The sequence below is a fragment of the Zophobas morio genome, unplaced genomic scaffold (assembly GCF_036711695.1).
Source record: "Zophobas morio isolate AGI-343-1 ecotype UQ-CSIRO unplaced genomic scaffold, CSIRO_AGI_Zmor_V1 ptg000021l, whole genome shotgun sequence".
NCBI lineage: Eukaryota > Metazoa > Arthropoda > Insecta > Coleoptera > Tenebrionidae > Zophobas > Zophobas morio.
The window spans coordinates 2,272,355-2,296,781 of record NW_026972126.1 but is presented as its reverse complement, the minus strand read 5'-3'; the positions used below and the strand labels follow the sequence as shown (position 1 = coordinate 2,296,781).

Sequence of the window (24,427 nt, the reverse complement as noted above, 5' to 3'; positions counted from 1 at the left end):
TATTTATATATTTAATAAAAAAGCTGCACGGGAAATTTTGTATTCGCCATTTCCTGAATTAACTGTGAACTGTTCGTTTAACAATAAATTAAGAATACAATTCCAAATGAGCTCACCATGTTTCCAGTATTCATCCGCCTGCAATATTTTTTCTGTTTTTATTGAACTATTATCATATCAATACAAAGGCCAAAATATCTACACTCGAAAATTCTAAGTAAGTTCAGTAAAGCTATAATTTCCAAAACCGATGTTAAATAACCCCCGTTCTCTTCGAAATCACGCTAGAGAACGGGGGAACGCTAGAGAACAGACAAGTTTGAATTGGGCGCCATTTGTTGCCTTAAACGCAACCAGCAATTCTTCTTTAAATCTACCTGGCGCGCTGGGATAGACGACCACCGGACGTGGGTCATAAAAACATCGTAAGCCGATAATGAAGAATAATGATAATTTATGACAGGCGGCCCACAACATACTTTCAGCACAGAATAATCATTTCCCCTATTCTTTTGAAATATTAATTTTAATATTCGAGATAATTATTATATTATTCAAACACAATTTGGACACTGTAGAGCAAACAAGGCTTAACAAGCCAACTCGTAGTTTATTTGCCTAAATGTATTATTGATACCGTTTTCTTGTTATTTAGATAAGGGAACAAATTAAATGCACAGTTCTATTTTTAAACGCTCTGTATTTTTGTTCGGTAAAAATGATAAATGCTAAGTTATATAATAAATGCTCAGTTAAAAAGTAAATTCTCAGTAAAAATAATATATGTTTGGTGCACGGAGGTAGAAGAGACCGGAGGGAGCGTACCGTATGCTAGCAATGTAACGATTCTGGCATCGTTCAAGACCCGGTCAGACACCGGTTATGATCTTATTTGAATAATGCGCCAATATTTGCCAGCCCGACGCAAACGCGCCCCTACACTCAACAGCTGACAGGGTTTGGATTTCCAGTAGCGTACTATCACGTAACACGTGCTGTTTATAAGCAATTGTTCGTTCTTGAGTTGGAGTTTAGTTGTGCTGTTTTAGTTTTGGACGTGTTGTTGGTGTTTTTAATTTGAATAGACTTTGATCATAATAACATTTAGAGACTTATATATAAGGTACTCAACATAAAATATGTTGCCGCGCCACTGGTTACGACTGCTAAACATTTAGAGGGTGGAGCTTAGCACAGCGCGCATTTCAAGTAGGGTCATAAACGGTGCCTGAGTCTGTGTCACAAAATTCACGACACCTTCCCTCCGGTCTCTTCTACCTCCGTGGTTTGGTGAAATAATAGCTGCTTAGTTAAATTAATAACTGTTCGGTTAAATAAGGAATGCTTAGTAAGAACCCTACTTGCTAAGTATAAAAATTGTAAATGTTAATTAAATAAATACATCCTCAGTATATTTTACAGATACTACTTATTTAGTAATGAAATAACAGTATCTTAAATTTGGACTGGAGTTTAATAATTTTTTTTCATAATGCTAATTATTAAACACAAATACTTACCTGCGTAATATCTAATCTGTAGGTACTGGGTTAGGCTTACCCTAGTTTTTTGGTTATACCAACTTATTTTCAAATGTCATCCTTCGTTGTGATTCAGATGGAAAAAATGTGGGTAAGGGACTTAATAAGTTCAAAACATTTTATACAAGCGACATCAAGAAGTGGTGAAACCTACTCCACCTACTTTGCAAAATGAAAAAAGACTGCGTTTATTATTTTAAACTGAGTACCGAAAATTGTGCAATAAATTAGAAAATACTGTGCAGTTTTAATTAATCGTGACTGATTTTATAACTATGCAAATTACATTTATTTATAAATCAATTTCTTTTTTAAACTGTGTGAAAATCTGTTAAATACTGATCATAATTTTTTTTTTCTGAGCAAATCTCAAATAAATACCGAGCGTTTTATTACTACCCTTTAAATAAGAAGGATTTGATACGATCGGTAATATACAGAAAGAAATGGTATTAGGGTTTTGAATTTTGATGAATAATTTTAAACTTAGATGAATATAAATTATAATTGTGCGGATTATGAAAACTGAAAACCCTAAGATAAGAGTTACCTACTAAATGTTTCTTCTAAGAATTTGCTATTAGCATTATCGGATTAGTTTACTGAAGGGTATAAATACTGTTCCAAATGAAGAGAATTTCTTAGTTTCGTTTGAACTTTTCAAGTTAGACTACCTTGTGTTTTGTGTTTGTGTTTTTGTTTGTATATTTGTGTTTCACTATGGAAAATCATAGTTTAAAAAAGAAGTCTCTTAGTGTAAGCAGAAAAAGTCGAAGAGTAATCTCAAAGAATAGTAGGTAAGTTTAATCTTTAATTAAAGCTAAAATATGCAACTTGACTTAATTTTTGCCTGAGTGAAAATAAATTATGTTTTTATTATATAGTGCCTTTTTTTCTTTTATTTTATATTCTGCCAATTTTCACGTGAAAATTTCTGGTAGGAAACTTATTAACACAACTCAAAGTTTTTATCTCGTAAATCCCTAAGGTTAGAATTAAAAAAATGCATTGTATGAATAACTAAGGTAATTACACTTATTCTTATACGTATTGTTTTATTTATATTGGTTAAAATGAAGACCGCATCTCTCCAAGAATTCAAAGAAATTTTACCTCAATCGTCGAGTGCAACAGAAGAACAATCTGAAAATAAAAGTCACAATTTGTTTGATACACCCCCTAACAAAGAAGTTGATGTTTGGAATAACGAGGCAGATGTAGATGTAGAAACAGAACAGAAGCGCACTTCATGTAGTAATACCTAATGTAAAAGATACACTTTTTATTGCCACTGGTAGAAGAATTGTTTCAATTTCATATTTATTTGAGCAAATAAAAAACCTTATGCAAATATCTTCTGAACAACGAATAGGACTAGGAAGCGTATTTTTTTTTTAAATGTGAAGTTTGCGGAATAACTGAAAAAATTTATACTGAACCGGAAAAAAAATGAATTAAATGTGCTTGCGGTTTCTGGCTGCGTTTCTACTGGCAATGGTTACACACAAACAAATGAACTTTTCTCTTCTGTGGATGTACCATTTATGGCTCCTGATACTTTCCAGAAACATCATCAAACAGTATCCCAAAGTATAGAGGAAAGCTCTTGGGGAACAATGGTAGAAGCTGCAAGAGAAGAAGCTCGATTAGCAGTAGAATGTGGTGATGTCAATGAAAATGGAATACCGATTATTGCTATAACAGCAGACGGTGCGTGGAGTAAGAGGTCCTACCTAAAAATTATAAAGGCACTTCTACCGCTATGGAAGCAGACGTTATTTTAGAAGGGTTTAGGAAATCAGTTGCTTTGTATGGCCTAATTTATGGCAAAATAATAGCCGACGGAAACATTAGTGTTTACCATAAATTACTGTCATCATCTCCGTATGGCCCACAATTTCATATTCAAAAAATTGAAAGTAAAAATTATATTATTCGCAATTACGTATCTAAATTAACGGAACTAAAAAATAATACCAAATATATGAAAAAGCAACGAGACATTCTAAGCGCGAAAATAGAAAAGTTGCGCATGGCAGTGAACTCATCTATTTCATTTTGGACAAAAAATAAAAATCATTTATTCGAAGAGAGAGTACTAATGTTACAACAAGAAATCGAAAATGGTCCCAAACATACCTTTGGAGATCACACTTTTTGTAATATTAGTGAACATTCTTTTTGTACTGAAGAATCTGTACAAAAAAAAGTGGAGGCTGGAGAACAAAACCTTATCCCACTGTGGATGGATAATGGATTTTTTGATGAAATTTTGTTTCGAAATAAAAGAGTGGCAGATAATGCGTGGAGTTTATTACACAATGTTACCAACAACTTATTGGAGTGTTATAATTCTGTAATCAGTAAGTTTGTTGGCGGCAAAAGGGTGAATGTTTCTTTAAAGGGTGGCTATACGACCAGGTGTTACGGTGCAGCCTTATCGTACAATTCCGAAAAAGGAATGTGTGGCGGTAAACTTTCAAATTCACGGGAAGTGACAACACGCAACAAGGCCCTTGGAGGGAAGAAAAGACGGCAGTCGGTTCCCGCGCGCCAAGGAAGAACATTGTGTTGTTAGTCGTTCACTAATGTACATATTGTAAATAAACGCTAATCGGGCAGATTACCTATCATTATCAACGCGCGGAATTGTGTTTCATACGCTCGATCCAGTGCTGTCGCGGCGATAGTTTGATTACAAATATATTTTTCTTTTGGACTATATCAACATAATATAACATTTCAAGATCACAAATCTGTGGTCATGTGTTTGAAAAATTAAAAAGGGCATCGAGTATTTTTATTTGAAGTAATATAGTAATATAGAAGTAGTTTTTTAACAAGCTGTAAACACTCCAAGCGACGCACTGGCTACGACCTTGTGGACCAGATCAAAGCGTCCCCGCTACTCGCCGTAAAACACACCTTGCTTCAACTGGGGAATTGCATCCGTAAGATATTTTTCCGCCCAGTGATCATTATCACCCCCACACCAAAGTATGTATCATGAAACAATCCAACAAAAGTTAACAAAAAACTGGAACGTTCCTTCAAAAGGTAATAAAATAAAAAATAATAGAAAAAAAAAACATAGAAAACCAAGATCAAGATGACCAAAAAGTGAAACGACCAACAATGAATTTCATAATAAGATCATAAAATTCCAAAATTGTAATACTGCAAAATCAAAACCAGTTTATCTATGTAAAAAGAGCATGGAATTTTTTATCTCTGGGGCTAAGTCAGTGGCTCTTTCTATCGACCTATTAAAAGATCCAAGGCCGTTTACTGTATAAAAAAGAACATCTACAAAGTTGCTATATATATAAGCGAAAATTTTATTTTCATAAATAAAACTGTAACCTCTCAACACATAAAAACATCTAAAATATTATCTAATTATAAAAAAAATCACTAAAGATTTTTTCCGCTAATTCCATCACGATTGTCTAAAGAAACTACAGAATTCTTAATTAAGTTCGATTTGGTATTAAAATCACTTTTTTCACTATTTTGGACATGAGACTGATGAGGCGGAGCTGCATCCGGCACTAGTCCTCTTAAAAACATTGAAACGCAAGCCCAAGGAAACATGCTGAAAAAGAAAAAAATAAGTCGGTACAAAGTTGCAATAAAGTCGATAAGGTGATTAGTGATTACTGATTACTATCATTATAAACTATAAACTATAGAATGTACCAATATTACAACTACAGCCGCTCTTTTGATTTACCCAACTGAAATACCGGAAATATAAAAGGTTTATTATTTTAATTTTCATTTTGTAAATTTGAGAACTTTATTACTCTAATAATAATTGGATTTATCCGTTAGGATGTAGTTAATAATAATAATAAATAAGAACACTGTTTAATTAGGTAAAATAAAACAATATTTGCAAATTTGTTCTGGTTTTAGTCGACCAAAGACACATAATTATGCTGATAATACTGAAAACTTTGTCAGCAGGTCTCTGCTTCTTCCCATACATACATACATTTTTAAAATATATGTAGTAAGTATCTGCATTATTAACGTACTTAATATAATATGGTAACAACTTTCTCTGTACAACGCAAGAGTAGTAATCTCCGAATTTTCCATAAATAATTGAGATTTTAATTTTTAAAGATAGGTGATGAAAAACTTCACCCAAATGCTAAAAAAAAAGATGACAATAAACTCATCAAAAAAAAACTCAGTTTAGTGTTTAGTTTTGAAATTATTTGTCTAATAAGTGTGTAACAAAAAGGAAGACAGAAACCTAAAAAAAAGGCATTCCCACAGTTGTGGTTTGGAGATCAACAACTATGCTTAGCAACTAACCTGACAGTTTGGCTAGTAAAACCATGGCCGACTAGTATAAAGATTATGGCCTGTTCAAAGGTACCATACGTGCTGCCATCTATTAATAATTCAAAAACGATAAAAGAATTATTAACACTTTTTGAAAGGCACAAAGGCATTCATACCGAAACAAACGACCATTACACGTTTTGAAATCTCATAATGTCAAATCAAATTAAAATTTTGCTAAATTATTAAGTGTAATTATTAATAGATGGCAACACGTATGGTACCTCTTGGACAGGCCATAATCTTTATACTAGTCGGCCATGGTAAAACAATAATTTGCGATCCGTATCGCAATCGTATGCTAAAATAAGGTTCTCTAAATTTATGAAGGAAAACACGAAACACAAGGTCTTCGGAATGAATGAATTCAGAGATTTGTTATTTTATCGAAAAAACAGTGGATGTGCAACAGTTAATAATAACAATAATCAATTAAATATTTCCTACGCATGTCCAAACTTTCTAAAATTCAGTTTTTTTTTAATGCACCGTTGAATTTTTTGGTTACATCACCGAAAATTTACGGCAAAATAACAACAAAACTAAATGTAAATTTTATAGAACAGAGTTGTGCGTTAGAGAGACCCACTTTCCCTACCTCACAGCATAGTTGTGTCAACACTCTTCGAATGAATAACATGTTTGAGTATTTTGAAATCGCGCATCGCGAAAAGCGAAAATGGGAGATGATTGAGATTTATTAATAATTGAAAGCGGTATTTAAACACATAAATTATTCAAGATTTACTTGCTGCACAAAAGTACACAAGTGTAATTCATTTTCTGCTTAATGGGTTCCGCATGTAAAGTGGCTTCTTAACCACTTTACATGTAAACACTTAATGACTTTTTGCTAGCACGTGAGTAACTTCAAACATTACATTACGTTAGACGAAACCTCTCTTGTTTCAAATAATCACCTCAACATTGCTTCATATTATTATGCAATAATCTACTTTTGTAATTACGGGAACACCACAATGCACTTTCATTTTTTTAATTTATAAAATCTAACGTTAGTATAACAGACTTACAACTTGCATATAAGTGCAGCCCTAAATATCTTGGGCATCATCACAACGACTTCTTCTTTTCTCACTGCATTCACTATCCGATCGGCTACATCGTTTGATTTGAGGGTTGGCAAGAATCTTGAATTTACGTTATCGAACATTCCTGTCGATTGAATAAAATACGGACAAATGACTGTTGTTTTAACTCCATCGATTCCCTGGGCTTCGAGTTCAACTCTGAGGGCTTCATCAAATCCTACTGCTGCATATTTGGATGAACAATAATCCACTAGTTTGTTAATACCAACAAAGCCAGCCATTGACGCTATGGTGACAATATGTCCACGATTCTTTTCAATCATATAAGGTAGGAAAGCTTTCACGGTCTGAAAAAAAGGTAGACACATTTGTGTTAAAAATAAACTGTCCATTGTTGCCTGTTTTGTTGATTTACTTTCAGTATATAAATAAATAATAAAAAGGTCACAATTAAAACGAATACCTAGTAATACACCTGACTAAAAATCATATTTCAAGGTGATAAATATCGTAAAAAGAGAATCCTGTTTGTGTTTCGTCATGTAGGTATGCGTAAATCAACCCTAAGCGTATAAAAATCTATACTCTAACTGAAGTAGTTCTTCGTTACTAACTATTACAGAAGATAATTTTCTGTTTATCGCGTGGTTAGTAGTTCGGGGCAAACATGTAAAGAAGTTAAATGGGAAATAGAAGGTTAAACAGTGAACGTAAATCTACTAGCACAAAATAACACGTAACTGCCTTGTCTGGCAGTACCATAATTATATCTAGAAGTAATTATCATGTAAGAATTACACCTTTATCATAGTCCGGTAATTATTTCAGGTGACGTAGGACGATGCAAAAAAATTCCATAATGGAGATTTTATATTTAGCACTGTGAATGTGTAGCAATCATCGTAATATTTGTAATTTATTTTTTCTTTTTTTTAGATATTTTGTCGGCAATTTGTCGAATGCTAAATGTGTTCTAATATCGACAAAAATAATAATCATATCAGAGTTCTCACCAGAGACAATTTGAGCAATTCTTTCACAAGATCTAAAATCAAACTAATTGGTCCAAAAAAAATTGCCTGGTTAAACATTAAATCATTTCATCCTACTTTTAACTACATCTGCTAAAAAATACATGCACGTTAAAAAAACTGAAGTTGTCGTTACGTCTGTAACATCGCACGGGCTACAATTAAATAATTTTAACAATTATTATATTCAAAAGACATTTTTTACTGATAATGCAAATAAATATACATTACACTATTATTATTATTTGAAGTACTTTAAATTTTTATTAATATAATATTTTCATTTATTACTCCTTTTATTTATCGCAAATATAATCAAAGAATATTTCAATGTCGGTTACCTACCTCATCTTTCAATTTTAAAGCTCATCAAAGTACACATTCATTTGCTACACTGAAATCAGTTTCTTCCAAAACCCTTATAATAACGAAACAACAAATCAAAATCAAAATACAGATCTAAGTATTACATGTTTACTAATGTTTACGTATAAGACATTGATATGCATAACACAAAAAATGTATTAACAAAGTTTTAACGAAGGAACGAAAGGCATGCATTAGAGGATTATTCAGTTATAAAGAAAAATTAGTCATAGATTCCGTCCGTCGTTTGCGAACAAGCAAGAAAATGAAACAGAAATTTATAGTACATCCATTATAAAAAAATTTTGATTCAATTCTTCAAAATTTTTGAAGTATAGAAGATTCGCTGATTTTCAATGGCGTTTTTGAAGACACGGATGTATAAACCATTAAATCAGATCTAATAATAATAATAATAATTTATAATAATCATAACCCTAATACGAGCATTTGATTCACACCCCTTTGAAGCTGTATAGTACCGGAAATGCACACGTCACAAAGATCGGACAATGCCACATGCTCGAAAAAGAAGTCGTTTAGTAGGTCATGAAACTTATTTTTAAAATAATGACGTGGCATTGCAACCACTTGACCTTTTCTTTGACAGTTATTTGACCATCAAACGGGGCAAGGAACGGGTTGGTTAGTATTTTTTTTAACATTAAATTTCCTTGGTTACTAAACCACTTTTTTTCTCAACCATATGATACAACGTGGACACAACTGATTCAGGTACCAAGAGCAGTTCTGAAATGTCTTTTATTAAAAATGTTGTCTCCTTATTACTATAAAAACCGCCCTTGGTCCTAGAGTTATTCATGGACACGCCTTACTTATTGGGTTGAAATAAAAACGAACGCACGTTGACAACAAAATGTTATTGATTTAGTTGAAGAAAACCGATGAACGTCGAGACGGCAGGTTTCTTGTTTACGATTCAACAAGTAATCCACACAAAAAATTGCTGCAAACAATGATCCAAGAGTAACACAAATTATTGGTTTCGATTTTGTTATGAAATGAATACAAAGCTCAGCATAACGTAGAAAATTAACTACAATTTAGAATTTTATCTAAAATATGGTAACCTATCCTATTATACTATTCCTTGAAACTAGATTACAAATTATAATGAAATCCACACAACATTTTTATAGTTAACAGACTGTAGGTAAGCGAAGAAAAATGTTGCTGCCCCGGTGGGAATTGAACCACACGTTACTCGCTTGCCGGGCAGGTGCCCTTACCACTAGATCACGGAGCGGCTTATCTTTCTGCGCTTACTACGACTTATTATTGTGTCGCCACAAGACCAAATATCACACTTATAAAGAAACACATCAAGGAAGCCATTCTCATCGACACTGCTATTCCTAACACAAGTCAATTGAAACAAACTTATCAAAACAAAATTTTTAAATACCTGGAGTTTCCGATGGAAATGAAGGTAGTGCTTTCAATTCTCCCTTCAGTTACTTCCAATGTAGTTGAAGTAGACAAAATTAAAAAAGTTATTCTGTTAACAATATATCATATTGTTTGTAAATAAATTTCTCGAACAATCTGTTCATGTTGATCGGGGTAAGTTAGCACAACTACGTCAGAGTAGTGAAGCTAACTTTTCAAGTAGTATGTGGATAAATAATAATCGGTGATCACGCCAGGAAATTTAAAACATATAAATAAAAAAATTAATGAAATGAGCATCAGGAATGTTTAATTATAAATTATTTTATATTCTTTTTAAAAACGAAAGTAAGTAGTTTGTGTACGACATACAGTAAAAAACAAAACAAAAATTGGATTCCGGATATCTACTCTAAACTTAAATCTTAGTAACTGCCGAAACCTATTATGTAAATTAAATAAATTAAATAATGTTTTTAACGGGAATTAGAATTTGGACCGTAACTGGACATAATTGAAGCAAACACAATTAATAACACTAGCTAACTACAAGAATCATCATCTATAAAATTTGACCTTGTAATTATACGAATCGGTCTTCTTTGAAGTTTGAATACCTACACGTTATGTGGTTGATGAGCGACTGCTCCCAACATAATAAATAAAAATTATATGGAAGTATCAAAATAAATTCACAAGTTTATTTGAAAAACAACCTAGTATTATTATTTTTATTTAATCAAATAAATCAAATATATGAAATTTTAGTTTTAGATATTGTTAACTAGACCATAACTTATTAAAAAAAGAAAGAAATAATCACGAAAAATGATTCGGCGAGTTTCGTTAGGCTTAATTTTAAATCATTGTAAATTTTTAATGTTTCGTTTTTCTTGTAATTTTCGTGATATAACCATTATTATTGAAGATTTTAAATTATTGTATCTAGTGTTTTGCGTACCGAAGCAAATAAAAACATTGTGGGCACTTGGGCAGTATTGCATTTGTTCGAATATTATCAAAATTTTGATTTGTTATTTTTATGTATGAAAAGGTGTAAAATTTGTAAATAGGTAATGGTAGCAAACCTGTAAGTAAGTAAAATTTATTCAAATTATTTTTTGAAATAAAAAAATCTAAACTGTAAAGTGCTGAACTAAGTGGTGAATTATATTTATTATCCTCAATTTTTTGTCAATTTCACTATACTAGTTTTAATTTTAATAAATCTAGTGGGCTTTTACGTTTGCACGCTAAATACGCAGTTTAAATAGTTAGTTAATTTTAACTACTAAAACAGTAATTAATGAAGTTACGAATATTCATCAAAGTATTAAATCGTGTTTGTACATTAATGCAGAACCATTATACGATCAGTTTCATTCAAACGTGCTTTAAAATTATTTTCAGACATATTACCCTAAATTGGAGTGTGGGAAAAAATGCATAAGAGTCAAACTAACTTAACTTTATTGTTCAATGTATCTCTCAGAATTTTTCTTTTAACACGGCGCGTTAAATTTGTGAAGGCCGACATTATTGTCTGCCAGATTTTCAGCAATATACACCGCTGAAGTGTACATTTCTGGAAGCTTCACACCAAATTTCATATAAATTCCTCTTTGGATTTCCCCAAAAGCGTTCAATTGGTTGCAGTTGAGGAACGTTCGGAACATTTTTCTGCTTAGAAATAAACTGAATTCATTATATGCAATGCAATTACGTTGGCTGCGTAATGATTAAGAGATATTTCATTTTTGCTTTTGTTTGTTCCAATTTTTGTCTTTCTGGATATATGAAAGCCGATTTTTACTTTGAAAGTATGAATTTATTCTCCATTAATATGTTACTAGCATACCGTTACGGCGTAAACGCAGACGTCGCCTCGCTACGACGCCTATGGGTTTTCTAGTATGTATGGCGCAGTAACTCATCATCGGTAACGGCGCCACTCGAATAAAGAAAAGCCTGGAAGGGGTCCACCGGAGTCGCGGGAAGTCTCAATGGTGGATTCCAGAACACCCTCGAAAGCGGCGTTCGCGATCTTTCCAGAAGAAATGTACGCCTGTTTAAAAAGGGACCACTGTCAGAGGCAGTTTAGTCTAGTCCAGTCAGTCAGAGAATTATTGTCTAGTCAAATCCATTACAGTGGATTACTAACGGAACGAGTTAACTTGAATCGGAATTATTCTATACATAATCCCTGTAGAGTTAGTCGTATAGTTTTGTATTATTGTGAAATACATTGTTGAGTTTTACCCACGCCGCTTTTAATTACCGATCATCGTAACAATACTTTTTGTCGATTTTAAATTTCTGTCCAAGTTTTTTTAATGAACTTCCAAATTTACAGTGGCTCTGACTGATTAAAGCTTATCTCTTCTTCCGGGTCATTTTTCTGGTTCCACTCCTTGTCTGTCTTTCTACCGAATTCCCATGTATTCTGCAGATGCAAATCGCGTCAAATTTTATAAAAACTCTTGTTGAAATCTACTGTTAAAGTTATAACTTAAAGGAATGCCTTGACTCTCATTTTAATGTCCAAAAAACATTGCAGTGACAGGTTGTTTGCTAATTCGAAACAAAGAAAGATGGCAAAGGTACCACAACCAATCATGTATTTTTACTTTGCTGTGTTTAATAAACTGGGAAAAAATTGTAGATGTCAGTTTTGTCTTGCTCACCGACATTTACGAGTTGCTGCAAATCCGTCTGAAATTCCCAATTTCTCGTTATTAAGATTGTTTCGTTTAAACAAAGATGCTCAATATTTATTAGAGAATCACTTTGGCTTGCTACTATCATGGAAAATCAGTTCAGGTTAGATAAAGGAAATTGTCCACAAATAAAAAACTGACTTGTGGAACAGTATGTTGTGACACTTACAATTTACAGCTACGAAGCCGTATGAGCCTCAATTTCCTAAACGCCCCTCCCGTAATTAAAATAAAACAGTGGATGAAAAGACTTTGTTTTCAGCAAATTGGAATAGTTAAATTATGATTAGTTTCTATAATTGTACAAATTTTACAATAGACTTTTTATTAACAAGCATAATTCTATTAAAACCAAGTAGACTCAGCAAACACTTACCCAAAAATGTGCCAATATATTGACATCAAATGTACGCTTAATCAGGTGATCCGGTGTATCCAAAAGCAAATTTCCAGAAACCACTCCTGCATTGTTTATTAGAATAGTCACCTGTAAATTTTTCAATGTGTTACTTATTATTCATCAGTAATTATTGATGATTTATTTAACCTCGTTAACAAGGAAAAATACAATTATTGACTCGATGTTACAATGTAAATTTGTCTTTGACACTATTTCCTATTTCGCACATAAATAAGTACTTACCTCACCGACCTCTTGTCGAGTTACATTTGCGATTTTATACACGTCGTCTTTGTTAGCGAGGTCACATTTGAAACCATAAGCCTTTCCTCCGATGCCCTTTACCATTTCCACCGTTTCTTCGACGGCTGAAAGAGACAAACAGGTAGGTAAATACAATATGATGACCTACAATTTTCATTGCAAGATTAATTTCATGGTTAAAAGAGGTGAATATTTGCAAATATTTACGTACTAGCGAGTATTAAACCAGAAATTCGTATTGTTTAAGTACTTAATTTATTTACGGTAGACAAATAGACTGGTAGTCGGTGCTTACCGAAGAACTGAAAATGTATTTGTTTTGTATGCTTTGTCAGCACGTTTTTCATATTATATTATATACTTTTTTAATATTATATTATTATAGATTTATAAATAAACAAAATTAAAAACATGTAAATGAGTATAGGTGAAACAAGAGTTAATGGCTTCCCTTACGTAACGTTAAAAATTTACACTAATATTTTTTTACTATTTGATATTACTATTTTAACATTTATTATTTTGAATGAATTATGTTGATATTTATTACTAATTTCAAAACAATCTTTGCTATAGAACTATACCCCTTCCTGTAAAGACACTTTAAATTTAGTGTAAATTATTTATTAAGTAAACAAGATTTCTGACGTAGATTAAAAACATCCCAGCTTATGTTCAGTTGCGATTATTCTTTTCATGAATATGTTATCCGAATAAATTTTTTTTAAGATGTGTTCTAAAGGCGTATAAATTTTGCTCAAAAATTGAGGAATATATTTTTAAACAATTTAAAAACGATAATTGGTTTTTTGAAAATTGTTAATATATTTTAAACCTATATATTTATTATTAGTAAGTACAACTTAGTGGCGTTTCCATTAAACCTCTATTACATACATATTAGACGAACGTATTAGGCAGCAATTATTGTCGAATTAATTACAGTTTTAATTAAATCAGTAATTAATAATCTGCCATGTATATTAAAACTTTCATGATTCAAACAAAAATTCCCTATTACGCAATATTTTTTAAATCAATATCAGTATTAGAAACATAATAATCTGTTTTTTCTTAATTCTTTAAAGAAACTCTAGAAAATAAGCCAACAGAAACAAATCCAAACAAGAAAAATAAACTAACAATAAACCAAACCACCTGATTTAACCAAAAATAAAAAAAAAGATAAAGGAATCATAAAAACTAAAGAAAATAAAAATTTTATCATAATTATTAAATTATTAAATAAAAATTTGAAAATAATCATTACCATGAGTACGAATTAAAGAAACTAATACAGATGAGCCTAAAACCCCCTCACAAACTCTAAAAGTGTCTATTAATAAAAAAGGATATAGCATAACCTATCAATAGGTGGATTCATGTTAAAAACAAAACTATATTCGTTTATATATGTATCTTAGTTATACTTCGTATATTATTGTAATAGTAGCAGTCTTTATATGTAAAAAATCACATGCAGTAATGAAAAAAGTGGTACAGGAAAACAAGACAAAAAAAAATGTCTAAAAGTGGAGGGAGGAATGACAAAATTAGTTGACAACGGCATAAAAATATATCTTTTATATAAATTTGAAGTATTTGGTTATGAACGCCCTGCGCTATAATAGTTATTTATGTACCAAGGGCACAAAGAAGATGTTTATATTCGAGGGCAACGTTTACAAAATCGAGGGCCTCTGGCCCGAGATTTTGTAAGTTGCCCGAGATTTATAAACATCAAGTTGTGCCCGTGGTGCATACAAACTTATATTTTTCACGAGAAAATCTAAAAAAAAGACTAATTTATATAATTAATTCGTAAAAAAAAAAAATTACGTGGCGTTGATTTTGTTGTCAAGGAGATTCTATGTTTATTGCAAACACGGCGTCTATTCACGGTGTCAACACGTATATTTTCGACCGCGGAAATGAATGAGGAAAATTGTGAAATTCCAGAAAACATTGTGAAGAAAGCGCAAAAAGCCAATGAAAATGTGTTACCTGGAACATCAGGATACATATATGAAAAAGAATACAAAATTTTCCTTAACTGGAAGATTAAGAAGTGGCTTACTTCCAAGAATTGGTGAGTTATTCTGTTTATAAAATAATTATTTAACTGTGTTCTTCATTTTTAGCCAGAAAAATATTCACCCAGTTCCTTATGGTGAAAATACTCGATGGTCAAGACAACTTTAAGAGTAAACGACAACATAGACATTTCTAATTATCATCGTTTGACATATTTCTATAAAAAACCCGAAAGGTTATGTGGCAAAAAAAACCCGAGTTTTGGCTGGCGAACAATTCATGCAATTTCTAAAAGATGCTTCCGACAACAGATATTTACTTCAGAAGGTAAACTAAGTTATTTTTTGATGATTGTAATTAATTTAAATACGAATGTTTTATGCTGTAAAGGTAGTTGGAGGATGAGTGAACACAATTCAAGATTTTTATATAATACGTTATTCGGTGCTAGCAGAATGGAAGCAGTGGCAGAAATAATTCCAATAGAGGCACCTCCGAAAAGTTTAAGTTTACCTGAATAGTTTGGTATGAATAGCAAGTTTGTAAATTGTAATTTGTATCTTCGTTATTAAATAAATTGTCAAAAAATAAATAAGTAGTTAAAAATAAACAATAAATTTTTTAAATTTTTGTTTAATTCGGTTTAGCAAAATAGGGCATAATGAGAGGGCGTAATAACTCTTTATGCCCGCTCATTGTGCCCCGGATATAAAATGCCGCTTTACGTTTATCAAATCATGGATATAAAACAAACATTATATACGAGTGAAAAATAAAAATACAAACAAATCTTTGCTAGATTCCTTTAAAACATACACAAAAACATAACACTGGTTTTAACAATGTATCATAATGTAAAACATTCTAATTGGGTCTTTAAATGCATCCTTTTGAGGTGCTGAATTTTGTTGCTGGAAGTTTAGAAATTTTCCATGCCATAAGTGGTATCAAGATGTTTATATATGTATATTTATCATTTATAAGTATGTAATTAAAAACGAATCGGTAGAAAACCTCTTTCCATATATATATGGAAAAACAAAGTTTATGAGGTCCTTTATTCGTTCGTTTACTTTACATTGTCTGGTTTTCATTACTTTTTGTTTTACATTTAAATAAATAAAAATAAAAAAAACATTAGATAGAGACAACCAAGCGGTCATTAAACTAGGAAATCAAATTTCGGAGACCTTTTCAAACAGAAAGTATTAAACAGGACTCCTTCCCTTTCCCAAGCCTGTTTAATTAATTTATCTCGCCAACGCTTTGAAACAGTGAATAAGGAAATACAACCCCATGGGAATATGGGTAGATGACACCTCATATACACAATCCTTTTTGCAGATAATCAAGTAGTTTTTCCGAAAAACCAGCAAGACATAACGTATATCTTATATATAAACAAACTTCTCTCAACCGAAATGATATAAGTGAGAAGATGCTCTGGTTTAACTTTTACTTAAAAACATTAGAAAGAGTGTATATGACAAAAAATTTAAATTTAAACAATGTCGTACAAAATTGAATACCTAAAAATGAAACCATGAATATATTGAGGACCAAAAATATTTCGCCATTACAAAACAACTAAAGACTGCGGGAAAGGAATACGTTGTATTAATTTGCCAAAACGTGGTCTGCCACGAATTTTCAATGAAAGAAGTCTAAAAAAATTAAAAAAAATGCTAAAAGACAAGATTGAAACACCAACAAGAAGATTTTTCAGAGTTTCCCATATGACAGTTTCTAGAGAAATATCCAGAATGACTTCAAACACCGCAAAAGATTTAAACGTCGAACATCGTGTTGTTGTGCTGGACAATGAAAAATATTTTACGTTTGCCAATTCAGAGATGAAAGGTAACGACGAATGGGTGCTCCCGATAAGTCTAGAAGCGGTGACGTAGAAGGACCGCATGCTGTTTAAATGAGAACCACCATCGGCAGCAGTTAGTGTAGTCCAGGCAAAGAAAGTTGAATTCAGTTAACAAGCCGAGTCCAACGAGTGTCGAGAAAACACAGCCAAGAAATAAATTGTTGAGTTTAACCCACGCCGATTTTAATCACCCGTTCGATGTAACAATACAAACAATATCGAAGAAACTCCAAACAATGTAAAATTTAAAACGAAGCCAAAGTTTGAAGATAAAATTTCGATTTGATGTACTATATCTCCGGCTGGCGTTTCAGCACCATTCATTGGCCGTCTTAGAGATGAATTGGGCAATGCAGCGTGTTTACTGAACGATGCCTACCAAAATTATTAGTTAATTTTATAAGGGAACATCATAACAACGACGGTGTAATATTTTGGCTAGATTTAGCAAGTTGCATTATGCCAGGGATTGTGGTCTGAAAGAGGTAATTTAAATTTTGTACCAAAATAACATAATCCCTCCACTGTGCCCAAAGAACGACCAATCGAAAAACTTTAGGCCGTATTGAGTAGAAAAGTTAACACTGGCTGGGAAGTCAATTCAGAAGAAATATTTACCAGAAAATTAAAGAAATCCAAAGGTTGTTAAGACCTATGAAGACAATTTTACGTCGTACTGAAGATAACGACCTTTTATCTTATTAATAATAATTAATTAAGAAATCGGCATTTTTCTGCGTTCTATATGAAATTTAAATAAAATTAGGTTGAGGCCTCTCATTATTAATTTAAACTTTTTCTCATTTTTTTTTTTTTGATACATACGTTATACCAGAAACAATGAAAATGGAAAGTACAATAATGGACTCTATAGGCAAAAAATTAAAATATTAGGTATACTTGCTTCCAAAATAAGAGAGCAAAACTACCTGGAAAACTGACTGGACTTGTAGGGTTTTCCAACCCTAAGCTGTAGGTGGACCAATAGGAATGATTGACAGCTTGTACAATCGCACGCAAATGTTTTGAGCCTATGGGAGGATCATTTTTGCCCGTCGTCACTGAAGGAGGCGGTCCAAATCGTCCACGGGCAGAATTTGTAGGTAGGCTCAAACGACAAGGAAATTTACGTGTTGACCAAATTTTTACTCTGAATTAGTTTTAATTTTATAAATACCCTATCTAAAATGTTCAGAATATGATGAGTCTATACTTGTGATTTACCATTCCATTTATATTTTTTGGATTTGTTTATACATACAAGGTGACTCAAAAAAAAAAAGACTGAGTCAATTTATTTTATTGAAGAAATCAAGAATTGCAAAACTGAATACTTTGAAATCTTGTCAATTAGTTGGAACCTGAGCCCCCTTTTTTTTGCAATATCTGTGATGTGCTATTAGTTTCCGTAGCTTATAAAATTAGAAAAAAACACCTGTTCTGCTCAAATAAAATCAAGAATATGCTCAAAATCACACTAATATTAGGTCTAATTGTGCCGACCACAGTTATAAAATTCACATTAAAATAAGTCACGGACATTTTTTGAAGAGTACTACATTTCAAATGGATGGATCAAATTTTATAATTTTTCTAAAAAGCTGGATATGTTTTAATGTACTTCAGGGGCGAGGGAATTCTGTCTATATCTTCAAAGTTTAAAATCTCCAATATGTAACAGATTCCAAGTCAATATATTTTTATTCGTGCATTTGATAACACTTGCAATGTGGTGCATCAGATTTTAAAATAAATCAGTAAAAGAAACTGAAAAATTAACGCTGCAATGCTCCACTCAAAAATGCCATTGTAATAAAAAGCTTAAATTGCAGTCAAGTTTAACATCGAGAACTCAACTGCAACCATTGGTATTAAATTGTAGAGTGTTTTTTATCTTATCGTCAGTCGGCAAACATCCATATATTTGTAAAAACCAACATTTATCAAGTTAAATAGTTGAAACGTCGGATGTTATATTTTTTCTAAGTAAAGGAACTGAGTCAGTTTAGTTACATACTACATCGCTACCAAGAATCCATTAGCAGAGCTATTTTTCATTAAGTTAATCATTTTCATTGTCAATCAAGTCTTTACAACTATAATACATTATACTTCATTTGTTTATAGATGGTAAAGCATATATTATCTCTGTACATGTAAAGACTTGTCAGAAATAATTAAAAACCTATGGTATTACTTGCAGTTATAATACTGTTCGTACAGTTCTATAATAATAATTGAACTAGACCATCACTTCGGTTGGCTATTTTGTTTTTAGTGTGTACCACTGGACATCGATCAGTTTAAATCTGAAACACGTAAACTTGGTTCACTTTGCAATAATCCTGTCAAATTGAGGATAATGTTGGATGCGTGTGCATCCTTCGTTGGGGATTTTTTATGTTGATGTTTATACGACTGAAAACAATTTAGCACGTTGTCAGTTTAAAATGGTTTAAAAAAAAAAAATGATGCCTGACAGAAGAAAGAGAAAATTATTAAAAGCAGATGTTAAAGAAATTCTTATTACTTAATTGCTTCCGTGAGCTGCAAGAGGCTTATCCCGATGACTCTCAAAAAATCCGTTTTGAAAAACTTTCCAGAATTTTTTCGGTATAAAATTTATAAAATATTCATTTCAATAGTTCTAACGTAAGTTTATTTACATTATTTAATCCTTTTCCACGTTCCAAATAAATGCTATATTTCAGGCTAACCCTAAGAAACTCAAGTAAATCGAAATTTGATAATTCTAAACGGTACACATGCATGAACAAAAAACCATAACTAACTCCAAACTAGTATTCTCACTTTTTTAAACTCCAGCTGCGTTAAATGCGAAAGACAACCATGGGTTAACTTCTTTGTTGTTGTTTTATATCTTTAAAAATTACAAGAAGTTAGCAAGACAATGCCAGTCATTTGTAGTACCTACATAGATCAATGCTTGAGCAGTGTGCACAATAAACTCAGATGAACTGGTACACAAAGAACATTTCTGACTCTACGAAGATTTCGTACTCGAAGGAGCAATATAGTCAAGTAGGTAACACCAAAATAGTATAGTATTAGCCAAGGTTGCAAAGCCAAGCATTCTAGACCGAGCTCAAATTAGAACCCGAGACGCGCAGCGTCGAGGGCTCTGAAGCGCGACGTCTAGAAGTGGCTTTGCAACCGTGGTTAATATACTATTTTTTCCAAACATGTTTTTTTTTGTTTTACTAAATTGATCCTTGTTGTTTACGTACACAGGGGAAGAAAAATTGGTCTAAAGAGTTTAGACAGTACTTCCCTCGCTGTCGGAAACTTGACGACTGCATGCCTATTGTGTTTTTTTTCTCATTACATTTTTGTAGTGGGAATTTAAAAAAAAATTGCGATGACGTCATCAACATTTTTGCAAGGACACGTATATCAGTTGGGATAGATGTAGTGTAATACTAAGAATAAAATTATTATATTTTCAAATTTTCGGGAAAATGAATTGGGTCGTTTTGAATATTGATTTGTAATAATCAATAAAATAACGAAACAATTTACTCACGTATACGTATCAGAGGCAACTAAAAATCGTGTATGTATAAACATTCTTAATTTAAGATGACAGGCGTAACAGCATACGTGAGAGTCAAACAGAGAAACTGTAAACAAAACGACCATCGGTTTTATTGCTTCGACTTCCGCTTATTATATAAAACATTGGGTTTTATTTTAATTCTTGACGGTAAAATTCACAATTGGTTGATTATAAACATGTCTATTTCACATTCGCGGAACCAAGTGAGCGCATAAAACAAATGCAGGTCTGTAATGTTAAAGTCGATGTAAATAAGCGTGCTACCCTTATGTTTCAACCGAGTTTTTCCTTTAACAAATTTTGTGTCTACCAAATTGGGTTGGTTGGGGTGTAATACTAATAATAAGTGTTGCCTTTAATTTAATCAATAAAATAAATTGACTTCATTAATTTTTTTGAACCACCTCTTAAGAAAATCTAAAAAATATGAATGGAATGATAAATCACAAGTACAAACTCATCATATTTTTTGCATTTTAGATAAGATTTATTCAGCAAAATTTAAGGGTGACGTCATCAATTTTTTTAGGAGGGATGAACAAATACATTTTGAACAAAAGTTTACCATGCTTATAATAACTTTAAAATATTCCCAAGATTTCAAAGCATTCGGTTTTGTAATTCCTGATTAAATCGATAAAATAAAATAAATTCACGCCTTCATTAATTTTTTTGAGTCACCCTGCATATGCAAATCCAAAAATATGAATGGAATGATAAATCACAAGTACAGACTCATCATATTTTGTACATTTTAGATACGATTTATTCGGCAAACTTTTGAGCTGACGTCATCAGTTTTTTGTAGAAGATAACCAAATATATTTTGACTAAAAATTTATTATGCTCTTTATAACCTTAAAACATCTGCAAGATTTCAAAGCATTCGGTTTTGTAGTTCCTGATTAAATCAATAAAATAAATTTACGCATTCATTAATTTTTTTGAGTCACCCTGTATATGCAAATCGAAAAAAATTGAATGGAATGATAAATCACAAGAAGAGACTCACCATATTTTGTACATTTTAGATAGGATTTATTCAGCAAAATTTTGTGGTGACGTCATAAATTTTTTAGGGGGGACGACCAAATACATTTTGATCAAAAATTTACCATGCTTATGATAATTTTAAAATATCTTCAAGATTTCGAAGCATTCGGTTTTGTAGTTCCTGAGTAAATCAGTAAAATAAATTTACGCTTTCATTTATTTTCTTGAATCACCCTGTATATGCAAATCCAAAAAATATGAATGGAGTGATAGATCACAAGTACAGACTGATCATATTTTGTACATTTTAGATATGATTTATTCGGCAAATTTTCGAGCTGACGTCATCAAGTTTTTGGAGGGGATAAGCAAATATATTTTGACTAAACATTTATTATGCTCTTTATAACCTTAAAACATCTGCAAGATGTCAGAGCATTCCGTTTTGTAGTTCCTGATTAAATCAATAAAATATATTTACGCATTCATTAATTTTTTTGAGTCACTCTGTATATGCAAATCCAAAAAATATGAATGGAGTGATAAATGACAAGTACAGGCTCATCATATTTTGTACATTTTAGATATGATTTATTCGGCAAACTTTCGAGCTGACGTCATCAAGTTTTTGGAGGGGATAAGCAAATATATTTTGACTAAACATTTATTATGCTCTTTAAGACCTTAAAACATCTGCAAGATTTCAGAGCATTCGGTTTTGTAGTTCCTGATTAAATCAATAAAATATATTTACGCATTCATTAATTTTTTTGAGTCACCCTGTATATGCAAATCCAAAAAATATGAATGGAGTGATAGATCACAAGTACAGACTCATCATATTTTGTACATTTTAGATATGATTTATTCCACAAACTTTTGAGCTGACGTCATCAAGTTTTTGGAGGGGATAAGCAAATATTTTTTGACTAAAGATTTATGATGCTCTTTATAGCCTTAAAACATCTGCAACATTTCAAAGCATTCTGGTTAGCAGATTAAAAATTAAATTTCAAAATGTTGTTTTATAATTTTGATTTTTTTTCCAAAAATCTGGACGTTTCGGGTGAAAAGTCGATTCAGAGTTGTAAACTACATGTGTAGGACTATGTTATTTTATACAATTGAAAACCCATTTACTATGTACAATTTTGAAGTGACGTCATCGCATTAGTGGTGGGGATGATTAGACAAATTTTGGTTAGCGTTTTACCATCTACATGATATTCTTAATATAAGTACAAAATTTCACAACAATCGGTCGAGTACTTTCGGAGATTATCTGTCTAATAAAAATCCGGGACGGCAGACGCACAGACGGACAGACGGACGGACAGACGGACGGACAGACGGGCAGACGGACAGACAGACGGAAATGGGAGACCTATTTCTTCGTCTTCTAGGGGTCATGAAAGATCGAGAAAACGTAAAAGTAGAGAGTCGGCCGACGGACTCGATTACAATACTTCCTTTGCTTACGCTCGGGAAGTAAAAAGAGAACACGGCTAAAAATATAAATGTGTGACCTTAAAAAGGTTAATGTTTCAACGTGAACCAAGTTTACATATGGCATCAATCACAACTATTATTTTCTAATTATTTGCAAACACTATAAATACATTTGCATTCTTTATTTTAAGATCTGTTAGATGAGATGCCACTTTACAGATATGTAGTTACATTAAAACAAATGAAATAGTAACATTAACTAGGTGCAGTCAGGCTCACGTAAATCCCGTCCAGATGACAAACTGAATTTGCATCCATCCTATTGATTTTGTAAAAATGAGGTTGGACGGGATTTATGTGAGCATGACTGTACAATATAGTGTATCAACGAATATTGTGGTTTTACGACATTCATTCCTTCACTGCCCTTGTCAACTTATATTTTTGTATAACATTCAACCCATTTTAAAATACAATTCATTGAAATGACGTCATTAAATTGTTGAGGGGGTGATCAGCCAAATTTTGGTTAGCTTTTAATCATCTACACGATATTTCTATATACATACAAAATTTGACAACAATCGATCCGCAGTTCCGGAGATTACGGGTCTAATAGCTTAACTTACGCTCGGGAAGTAAAAAGTGAGATGCGGAAGGTAACTGAACTGAAGACCTTAGCATTGCAAGCAGGACACGCTAACTGGTAAGCCGACCTTGTGTACCCACTTCCTCCCCCGTAACGTGTGACGTAAGTTATGGATCACCTTTTAGACAAATTTTGGTTAGCGTTTTACTATCTGCACGGTGCTTCTAACATATTCAATCATTTTAAGTGATGCTTGCAACAATCAAAATTTACAAGGAAATCATTTGTAAAACACAGAAAAAACAATTATGAAAAAGACCCTGAGGCCACAGTATTTTTGTACTTTCTTAAAATCACAACGACGATTTATCAAGTTATCAACTTTATATATCACTCTTTCCCAACGAGATCATATTGGACGTAAACGAATCCTTTCCTTTAAGAATGTATATGTGTAGTTTGATTTAGGTAGTTCTTGTTAGACTTTCAAAGATAATATCTTTAAAATTAGTAGCTACGTCTACCATGCAATAAAATTCCAAAAACTTTTTGTGAAAACATATTATTTCATAATCAAAGCAACTTTTTATTCTTATTGTAATAAACATATCATCCACTTTAGCAATAATAAGGAAATCACATTGAAACTGGTCCGGAGTTCGATGACAAATTTTTGTAATAAAAAAATTTTAACTTAAAATATTAGCGTCTACGAGACGACAAGAGAGCAATGTAATGAAAACATCGCTAAGTTCATAAAGCGAATTCTTAA

At 32.0% G+C, this 24,427-nt stretch overlaps 1 protein-coding gene across 3 annotated transcripts in view; it reads right to left on the bottom strand.

Annotated features, from left to right (window-relative positions):
* Nucleotides 1-4,855: 4,855 nt before the first annotated feature.
* Nucleotides 4,856-24,427, bottom strand: part of LOC135133164 (short-chain dehydrogenase/reductase family 16C member 6) — a 97,780-nt gene continuing 78,208 nt past the window's right edge. For all 3 annotated transcript variants that reach the window (XM_064061457.1, XM_064061456.1, XM_064061455.1), the window contains 4 exons: nt 13,117-13,241; nt 12,850-12,960; nt 6,932-7,296; nt 4,856-5,136 (listed from right to left, as the gene is read on the bottom strand). In XM_064061457.1, the coding sequence (XP_063917527.1) occupies nt 4,956-5,136; nt 6,932-7,296; nt 12,850-12,960; nt 13,117-13,241 (782 nt within the window). In that variant the 3' untranslated portion in view covers nt 4,856-4,955. The remainder of the gene's footprint in view (nt 5,137-6,931; nt 7,297-12,849; nt 12,961-13,116; nt 13,242-24,427) is intronic.